Source organism: Atractosteus spatula (assembly GCF_055471065.1).
Source record: "Atractosteus spatula isolate fAtrSpa1 chromosome 10 unlocalized genomic scaffold, fAtrSpa1.hap1 SUPER_10_unloc_1, whole genome shotgun sequence".
NCBI lineage: Eukaryota > Metazoa > Chordata > Actinopteri > Semionotiformes > Lepisosteidae > Atractosteus > Atractosteus spatula.
Window position 1 is genome coordinate 2,251,084 of NW_028296612.1, and position 10,590 is coordinate 2,261,673.

At 60.2% G+C, this 10,590-nt stretch overlaps 1 protein-coding gene across 1 annotated transcript; it reads right to left on the minus strand.

The window, feature by feature from the left end:
• Positions 1-917: 917 nt before the first annotated feature.
• On the minus strand, positions 918-10,331 carry LOC148813399 (uncharacterized). The gene is made up of 5 exons (XM_088908188.1): positions 10,157-10,331; positions 8,588-8,851; positions 7,192-7,455; positions 2,029-2,076; positions 918-1,269 (listed from the first exon to the last, which is right to left on the minus strand). The coding sequence occupies exons 1-5, from the start codon at positions 10,227-10,229 to the stop codon at positions 1,208-1,210; spliced, it is 711 nt and encodes a 236-aa protein (XP_088764314.1). The 5' UTR covers positions 10,230-10,331; the 3' UTR covers positions 918-1,207.
• Positions 10,332-10,590: the final 259 nt, after the last annotated feature.

A 10,590-nucleotide genomic window follows, 5' to 3' on the forward strand; every position in this document is an offset into this window, starting at 1 on the left:
AATACCACTGCTGGTCATAATAATAAAAGCCACAGGACAAGAGATATGCGATAGCCCGTAAGAGCAGAGGGCAGAGATGAGCAGCTGTTAATAATTCACACAGCTGTGGGGTAGAAGCTGTCGTTAAGCCCAGTGGTCAGTGCTTTACTGGAACAGTACTGCCTGCCAGAGCACAGGGGGAGAGCAGTCTGTGGCCGGGCTGGTTGGGATTCTGAATGATGCTTGACTGCGACTGCAGATAAGTGATAGTGAGTAAGACCGTACTGTTACCACCTCCCTTTGTAGAGCGTCCTTGTCCTTTTACGGCAGTATCGCTGTAACTTACAGAGATACAACTAGCTGGGACACTTCCTGTGGTGCTGGGGTAGGAGGGGTAGGATCCCATCCAACTTTCTGAGAGGAAGCCACACTGTATTAGACACAGCGGGAGTAACACTATATTAGACATACTCACCGTGGGAATATTAGACGCACCTGCGAAACTAGACACACCCACAATGGGGGGGGGGCACCGCGTCGGACACACCCAAAACTGGGAGGGGCACCGCGTCGGACACACCTACAACTGGGAGGGGCACCGCGTCGGACACACCCACAACTGGGAGGGCACCGCGTCGGGCACACCCACAACTGGGAGGAGCACCGCGTTGGACACACCCACAACTGGGAGGGGCACCGCATCGGACACACCCACAACTGGGAGGGGCACCGCGTCAGGCACACCCACAACTGGGAGGGCACCGCGTCGGGCACACCCACAACTGGGAGGGGCACCGCGTCGGACACACCCACAACTGGGAGGAGCACCGCGTCGGGCACACCCACAACTGGGAGGGGCACCGCGTCGGGCACACCCACAACTGGGAGGGGCACCGCGTCGGGCACACCCACAGAGAGACGGGACACACACACACAGTGGGTATGACCCTTTACTAGATAAACCCACAGAGTGAGTCAGTCCAGTCACAGGCCTCAGCCAGACAAGACATCCCCACAGGCACAGGGTTCGCACCCACAGCAACTGCCGATCGGCTTTCTTTAACAGCTGAGAGCGAGGGAGGAGAAACCCGAAATCAGTTGACGACGATGACGGTCGCGATGAAGAGTCTGGCGGCAGCAGCACAGATCAGAAGAGGGAGGGGTTGTCCCCCCCGCCAACATCGCCTACAGGATCAGGACTGGGAGCCCCGTCTCCGGGCTGGCGGGTCTATCCCAGCAGCACCACAGCGACCGCGGGCAACAGCAGCGTCACCGCCGCCCTGGGGACACCTGGAGCAGAGGGGAGATCCAGCCTGTGAGCCAGACAGTTTGAGCTGCAGGAGCCCACCCAGCTGTGTCTGGAGAGGAGCCAGGGTATCGGCTTCAACCACAGGGCTGGGCAGCTTGTTCCCCACCCCCACCCCTCTCTGTGTACAGTAGAGCCTCCTGTCCTGACTGGAGGAGCTCACCCAGCTGTGTCTGGAGAGAAGCCAGGGTATCGGTTTCAACCACACGGACTGGGCAGCTTGTTCCCCACCCCCACCACCCTCTGTGTACAGAAGAGCCTCCTGTCCTGACTGGAGGAGCTCACCCAGCTGTGTCTGGAGAGGAGCCAGGGTAGCGGCTTCAAACACAGGGCTGTCTGCAGATTCTCCATGTGTCTTGGACCCCTGGAGACTCTGCAGACACACACACACTGACCCCTCCAGGACCAGGACTGGACAGCCCTGCTTTCAAGACCCCTGGAGACTCTGCGGACACACACACACACACACTGACCCCTCCAGGACCAGGACTGGACAGCCCTGCTTTAAAGACCCCTGGAGACTCTGCAGACACACACACACACTGACCCCTCCAGGACCAGGACTGGACAGCCCTGCTTTAAAGACCCCTGGAGACTCTGCAGACACACACACACACACTGACCCCTCCATGACCAGGACTGGACAGCCCTGCTTTAAAGACCCCTGGAGACTCTGCAGACACACACACTAACCCCTCCAGGACCAGGACATGAGAATCCTGACCTAGATCGCTGGTTCTTACCTGCAGCCACTCCTGTGTTTCTCCAGTTGGGTTGCCGTAACCTGGAATCTGAAACAATGAAAGGCTTACGTTGTCTGTACAAGCAATGAATTTAATATCAGAAGGATCTCTCCAACTACTGTGCATTTGATAAATAAACTTTGATTTGATTACCTGGGGCCACAAGCGCCTTGTAAACCCTTGTTAACTGCCAACCTTGCCTGTGTGAAACGGCCCTACTTCTTCCAAAATCTTTGGTCCTTTCCACGGACAGAGAACACTACAGGACGTTTTGTCGTCTGCAAGCAGATCTCCCTTCGTCTTCACTGACCTCGAACAACAAATGCGATGCAATGATCTGACCAAGTCGGGCATTCATTCCACAGTAGGAATGATGTTGTACCAGGGACACCCACAGTGAGGGGTGACTCTGCATCGGACAGGCCCACAGCGAGGGGTGACTCTGCATCGGACAGGCTCACAGTGAGGGGTGACTCTGCATCGGACAGGCTCACAGCGAGGGGTGACACTGCATCGGACAGGCTCACAGTGACTCTGCATCGGACAGGCCCACAGAGTAAGGGGTGACTCTGCATCGGACAGGCCCACAGCGAGAGGTGACACTGCATCGGACAGGCCCACAGTGAGGGGTGACTCTGCATCGGACAGGCCCACAGAGTGAGGGGTGACTCTGCATCGGACAGGCCCACAGCGAGGGGTGACTCTGCATCGGACAGGCCCACAGAGTGAGGGGTGACTCTGCATCGGACAGGCCCACAGAGTGAGGTGTGACTCTGCATCGGACAGGCCCACAGTGAGGGGTGACTCTGCATCGGACAGGCCCACAGTGACTCTGCATCGGACAGGCCCACAGTGACTCTGCATCGGACAGGCCCACAGCGAGGGGTGACTCCGCATCGGACAGGCCCACAGCGAGGGGTGACTCTGCATCGGACAGGCCCACAGAGTGAGGGGTGACTCTGCATCGGACAGGCCCACAGAGTGAGGGGTGACTCTGCATCGGACAGGCCCACAGTGAGGGGTGACTCTGCATCGGACAGGCGCACAGTGACTCTGCATCGGACAGGCCCACAGCGAGGGGTGACTCTGCATCGGACAGGCCCACAGTGAGGGGTGACTCTGCATCGGACAGGCCCACAGAGTAAGGGGTGACTCTGCATCGGACAGGCCCACAGTGAGGGGTGACTCTGCATCGGACAGGCCCACAGAGTAAGGGGTGACTCTGCATCGGACAGGCCCACAGAGTAAGGGGTGACTCTGCATCGGACAGGCCCACCACAGTGAGGGGTGACTCTGCATCGGACAGGCCCACAGAGTGAGGGGTGACTCTGCATCAGACAGGCCCACAGAGTGAGGGGTGACTCTGCATCGGACAGGCCCACAGCGAGGGGTGACTCTGCATCGGACAGGCCCACAGAGTGAGGGGTGACTCTGCATCGGACAGGCCCACAGAGTGAGGTGTGACTCTGCATCGGACAGGCCCACAGTGAGGGGTGACTCTGCATCGGACAGGCCCACACTGGGAGTGGCTCTGCATCGGACAGGCCCACAGCGAGGGGTGACTCTGCATCGGACAGGCCCACAGTGAGGGGTGACTCTGCATCGGACAGGCCCACAGAGTAAGGGGTGACTCTGCATCGGACAGGCCCACAGAGTGAGGGGTGACTCTGCATCGGACAGGCCCACAGAGTAAGGGGTGACTCTGCATCGGACAGGCCCACCACAGTGAGGGGTGACTCTGCATCGGACAGGCCCACAGTGAGGGGTGACTCTGCATCGGACAGGCCCACAGAGTGAGGGGTGACTCTGCATCGGACAGGCCCACAGCGAGGGGTGACTCTGCATCGGACAGGCCCACAGCGAGGGGTGACTCTGCATCGGACAGGCTCACAGCGAGGGGTGACACTGCATCGGACAGGCTCACAGTGACTCTGCATCGGACAGGCCCACAGCGAGAGGTGACACTGCATCGGACAGGCCCACAGTGAGGGGTGACTCTGCATCGGACAGGCCCACAGTGACTCTGCATCGGACAGGCCCACAGTGACTCTGCATCGGACAGGCCCACAGCGAGGGGTGACTCTGCATCGGACAGGCCCACAGAGTGAGGGGTGACTCTGCATCGGACAGGCCCACAGAGTGAGGGGTGACTCTGCATCGGACAGGCCCACAGTGAGGGGTGACTCTGCATCGGACAGGCGCACAGTGACTCTGCATCGGACAGGCCCACAGCGAGGGGTGACTCTGCATCGGACAGGCCCACAGTGAGGGGTGACTCTGCATCGGACAGGCCCACAGAGTAAGGGGTGACTCTGCATCGGACAGGCCCACAGAGTGAGGTGTGACTCTGCATCGGACAGGCCCACAGTGAGGGGTGACTCTGCATCGGACAGGCCCACAGTGAGGGGTGACTCTGCATCGGACAGGCCCACACTGGGAGTGGCTCTGCATCGGACAGGCCCACAGCGAGGGGTGACTCTGCATCGGACAGGCCCACAGTGAGGGGTGACTCTGCATCGGACAGGCCCACAGAGTGAGGGGTGACTCTGCATCGGACAGGCCCACAGAGTAAGGGGTGACTCTGCATCGGACAGGCCCACCACAGTGAGGGGTGACTCTGCATCGGACAGGCCCACAGTGAGGGGTGACTCTGCATCGGACAGGCCCACAGAGTGAGGGGTGACTCTGCATCGGACAGGCCCACAGGGAGGGGTGACTCTGCATCGGACAGGCCCACAGGGAGGGGTGACTCTGCATCGGACAGGCCCACAGCGAGGGGTGACTCTGCATCGGACAGGCCCACAGCGAGGGGTGACTCTGCATCGGACAGGCTCACAGTGAGGGGTGACTCTGCATCGGACAGGCTCACAGCGAGGGGTGACACTGCATCGGACAGGCCCACAGTGAGGGGTGACTCTGCATCGGACAGGCCCACAGTGACTCTGCATCGGACAGGCCCACAGCGAGAGGTGACACTGCATCGGACAGGCCCACAGTGAGGGGTGACTCTGCATCGGACAGGCCCACAGTGACTCTGCATCGGACAGGCCCACAGCGAGGGGTGACTCTGCATCGGACAGGCCCACAGAGTGAGGGGTGACTCTGCATCGGACAGGCCCACAGTGAGGGGTGACTCTGCATCGGACAGGCCCACAGTGAGGGGTGACTCTGCATCGGACAGGCCCACAGTGAGGGGTGACTCTGCATCAGACAGGCCCACACTGGGAGTGGCTCTGCATCGGACAGGCCCACAGCGAGGGGTGACTCTGCATCGGACAGGCCCACAGAGTAAGGGGTGACTCTGCATCGGACAGGCCCACAGAGTGAGGGGTGACTCTGCATCGGACAGGCCCACAGAGTGAGGGGTGACTCTGCATCGGACAGGCCCACAGGGAGGGGTGACTCTGCATCGGACAGGCCCACAGCGAGGGGTGACTCTGCATCGGACAGGCCCACAGCGAGGGGTGACTCTGCATCGGACAGGCCCACAGCGAGGGGTGACTCTGCATCAGACAGGCCCACACTGGGAGTGGCTCTGCATCGGACAGGCCCACAGCGAGGGGTGACTCTGCATCGGACAGGCCCACAGTGACTCTGCATCGGACAGGCCCACAGCGAGGGGTGACTCTGCATCGGACAGGCCCACAGTGACTCTGCATCGGACAGGCCCACAGTGAGGGGTGACTCTGCATCGGACAGGCCCACAGAGTGAGGGGTGACTCTGCATCAGACAGGCCCACAGCGAGGGGTGACTCTGCATCAGACAGGCCCACAGAGTGAGGGGTGACTCTGCATCAGACAGGCCCACAGCGAGGGGTGACTCTGCATCGGACAGGCCCACAGTGAGGGGTGACTCTGCATCGGACAGGCCCACAGTGAGGGGTGACTCTGCATCGGACAGGCCCACAGAGTGAGGGGTGACTCTGCATCGGACAGGCCCACAGAGTGAGGGGTGACTCTGCATCGGACAGGCCCACAGCGAGGGGTGACTCTGCATCGGACAGGCCCGCAGGGAGGGGTGACTCTGCATCGGACAGGCCCACAGTGAGGGGTGACTCTGCATCAGACAGGCCCACACTGGGAGTGGCTCTGCATCGGACAGGCCCACAGCGAGGGGTGACTCTGCATCGGACAGGCCCACAGAGTAAGGGGTGACTCTGCATCGGACAGGCCCACAGAGTGAGGGGTGACTCTGCATCGGACAGGCCCACAGAGTGAGGGGTGACTCTGCATCGGACAGGCCCACAGAGTGAGGGGTGACTCTGCATCGGACAGGCCCACAGCGAGGGGTGACTCTGCATCGGACAGGCCCACAGGGAGGGGTGCCTCTGCATCGGACAGGCCCACAGCGAGGGGTGACTCTGCATCGGACAGGCCCACAGCGAGGGGTGACTCTGCATCGGACAGGCCCACAGCGAGGGGTGACTCTGCATCAGACAGGCCCACACTGGGAGTGGCTCTGCATCGGACAGGCCCACAGCGAGGGGTGACTCTGCATCGGACAGGCCCACAGTGACTCTGCATCGGACAGGCCCACAGCGAGGGGTGACTCTGCATCGGACAGGCCCACAGTGACTCTGCATCGGACAGGCCCACAGTGAGGGGTGACTCTGCATCGGACAGGCCCACAGAGTGAGGGGTGACTCTGCATCAGACAGGCCCACAGCGAGGGGTGACTCTGCATCAGACAGGCCCACAGAGTGAGGGGTGACTCTGCATCAGACAGGCCCACAGCGAGGGGTGACTCTGCATCGGACAGGCCCACAGTGAGGGGTGACTCTGCATCGGACAGGCCCACAGTGAGGGGTGACTCTGCATCGGACAGGCCCACAGAGTGAGGGGTGACTCTGCATCGGACAGGCCCACAGCGAGGGGTGACTCTGCATCGGACAGGCCCGCAGGGAGGGGTGACTCTGCATCGGACAGGCCCACAGCGAGGGGTGACTCTGCATCGGACAGGCCCACACTGGGAGTGGCTCTGGGCTAGGCCCGCCCCCCACAGTGGGAGTGGTATGACACCATCAGGGGGGGACTCTACTGGTCTCGATGACTGCACTTCTCTGGATAAACTCGTCTCCCCCCCTTTCTTAAAACCTACGCTGCCTAAACCGGTACCAGACGGGCAGTTCTCGGGAGAGTCGCGGGGGGGCGGTGCTTGGTTACCTGTCCGGTTCTGCACCTGCAGCCCCAGGGAGGCGGCAGCCCGGACCCTCCCCTCGACCTCCAGCTGGCACTGGAAGTCCTGCCGCCGGCCCGCCCTGCCGGGGCTCAGGACGTGCTGCAGGGGGTACCCGTGAGCGGAGAGGAGCTGCGCCTGGCCGGAGACGTTCATGGTCAGGGCGTAGGGGCCGCAGTCCGCTGGGCACCTCAGCTCGCAGGTCACGACCGCTATGTCCTCGGGGGCGGGGTCCGGGGGGTCTGCCGACACTGCACACAGAGGAGGGGACCCCGTGAGATCAGGGCCAGCACAGCCCCAGTACAAACCCAGCACAGCCCCAGTATAAACCCAGCACAGCCCCAGCTGGTACACAGCGCTGGTACAGCCCTAGTATAAACCCAGTACAGCCTCAGCACAGTCCCAGCACAGCGCTTGAACAGCCCCAGTATAAACCCAGTACAGTGCCAGTACAGCCCCAGTACGAAACCAGTACATCCCCAGCACATCTCCAGTACAAACCCAGTACAGCCTCAGCACACCACTGGTGCAGCCCCAGTATAAACCCAGTATAAACCCAGTACAGTGCCAGTACAGCCCCAGAATAAAACCAGTACAGCCCCAGTACAGTGCTAGTACATCCCCATATAAACCCAGTCCAGCCCCAGAGCAGCCCCAGTATAAACCCAGTCCAGTCCCAGTATAAACCCAGTATAAACCCAGTCCAGCCCCCGTACAGTCCCAGTCCAGCCCCAGTACAAACTCAGTATAAACCCAGTACAGCCCCAGTATAAACCCAGTCCAGCCTCAGAGCAGCCCCAGTATAAACCCAGTACAGCGCTGTCACAGCCCCAGTATAAACCCAGTCCAGCCCCAGTCCAAACTCATTATAAACCCAGTCCAGCCCCAGTCCAGCCCCAGTATAAACCCAGTATAAACCCAGTCCAGCCCCAGTCCAGCCCCAGTCCAAACTCAGTATAAACCCAGTACAGCCCCAGTATAAACCTAGTCCAGCCCCAAAGCAGCCCCAGTATAAACCCAGTACAGCGCTGTCACAGCCCCAGTATAAACCCAGTCCAGCCCCAGTCCAAACTCATTATAAACCCAGTCCAGCCCCAGTCCAGCCCCAGTATAAACCCAGTATAAACCCAGTATAAACCCAGTCCAGCCCCAGTCCAGCCCCAGTATAAACTCAGTATAAACCCAGTCCAGCCCCAGTCCAGCCCCAGTATAAACCCAGTATAAACCCAGTCCAGCCTCAGTCCAGCCTCAGTCCAGCCCCAGTCCAGCCCCAGTATAAACTCAGTATAAACCCAGTCCAGCCCCAGTCCAGCCCCAGTATAAACCCAGTCCAGCCTCAGTATAAACCCAGTCCAGCCCCAGTCCAGCGTGCTCCGGACTCACCGGACAGCAGCAGCAGGTCGGTCCCGGGCCTGGAGCAGGCACCACAGCAGTACCGCCCCACGTCCTCGGGCCGGACGTCCCGGATCACCAGCGTCCCGTCCGGCTTCACGTCCCGCCGGCTCTCGGGGGCCAGCGGCACGGCGGGGGCGCCGCTCCCCCCGGCGGCGAACCCCCACTTGGCCCGCACAGTCTCCATGGCGACCTGGGGGTCCCCACAGCGCAGGAACACCCTCTCGCCCACCGATGTGTAGACCTTCGAGACGCCTGAAGAGAAGAAGGAGCGGACACAGCTGGGTGAGCTCCTCCGGTCAGGACAGGAGGCTCTTCTGTACACAGAGGGTGGCGGGGGTGGGGAACAAGCTGCCCAGCCCTGTGGTTGAAGCCGATACCCTGGCTTCTCTCCAGACACAGCTGGGTGAGCTCCTCCAGTCAGGACAGGAGGCTCTTCTGTACACAGAGGGTGGTGGGGGAGGGGAACAAGCTGCCCAGCCCTGGTGGTTGAAGCGAAAAATCAGGTTTTGTTTCTAATCACGACTGGATCGAAACACCTGGCCTGAACCCATTAACTGATCAGCGTTTCAAACTGATCCAAAGAATGGGGGAGGGTGTTCTTAAAAAAGGTGGGGGGGTGGGCACCCCTTGTTTCTGTCTGCTGGGAAGCTGACGTCAAGCAGCCCTCCGCGGTTTCCGGCTGGCCTCTCTGCGCCAGCGTTGTCTACCGCTACAAGACCACGAAACTATGACACTTTGCTTTTTACTTCCCTGCCCTGTGTATCACTTCCTCTGCAGTGAAGACGGGGGTCCGAGTGTCAAATACCTCTCAACTGGAGCTCTGCGCACAAACGCACTGATCTTCTGTGATTGTGTGTGATTTCGTGGGTTAGTGTGGTGGACTGGTGTCCTGTCCAGGGTGTGTGAGTGTGTGTGTGTGTGTGTGTGTGTGTGTGTGTGTCCTGTGATGGACTGGTGTCCTGTCCAGGGTGTGTGTGTGTGTGTCCTGTGATGGACTGGTGTCCTGTCCAGGGTGTGTGAGTGTGTGTGTGTGTGTCCTGTGATGGACTGGTGTCCTGTCCAGGGTGTGTGAGTGTGTGTGTGTGTCCTGTGATGGACTGGTGTCCTGTCCAGGGTGTGTGAGTGTGTGTGTGTGTGTCCTGTGATGGACTGGTGTCCTGTCCAGGGTGTGTGAGTGTGTGTGTGTGTGTCCTGTGATGGACTGGTGTCCTGTCCAGGGTGTGTGAGTGTGTGTGTGTGTGTGTGTGTGTGTCCTGTGATGGACTGGTGTCCTGTCCAGGGTGTGTGAGTGTGTGTGTGTGTGTCCTGTGATGGACTGCTGTCCTGTCCAGGGTGTGTGAGTGTGTGTGTGTCCTGTGATGGACTGGTGTCCTGTCCAGGGTGTGTGAGTGTGTGTGTGTCCTGTGATGGACTGCTGTCCTGTCCAGGGTGTGCGTGTGTGTGTCCTGTGATGGACTGCTGTCCTGTCCAGGGTGTGTGAGTGTGTGTGTCCTGTGATGGACTGGTGTCCTGCGAGACGGAGACACACATCCAGACAGCGAGAACCACAGCTCTCACCTCGGTCGTAGCTCAGCCCGGTCCCGGCGCACACACAGAGCACGGACAGAAGGAGAGACGAGCACCCCATCATCGCAGGCCCCCACAGTCCCAACCCGCCGGCCAGCTGGGAAAGTCTGTAGCGCCGGAGTGTCGATTCAGCTGGTTAGCTTCTCTGATAATGCCCCTTTCCTCTCTCAATCACAAAATAAATAGTCTCCTGTGTGCACACTTCCTGTTTGGTTTCACAAGTGCCTCTGAGCTGCTGCTGCTTAAAGAGGAAGTTCTGTCTTTCTCATGACAGCCCACTGCTGTCTGTATTGACCCCCCTCTCTCTCTCAGTGCAGTGTTCATGTGCTGGAGTGTCCAGTCAGTCAGGGTGTCTGTATGAACCCCTCTCTCTCTCAGTGCAGTGTTCATGTACTGGAGTGTCCAGTCAGTGTGTCTGTGTGAAC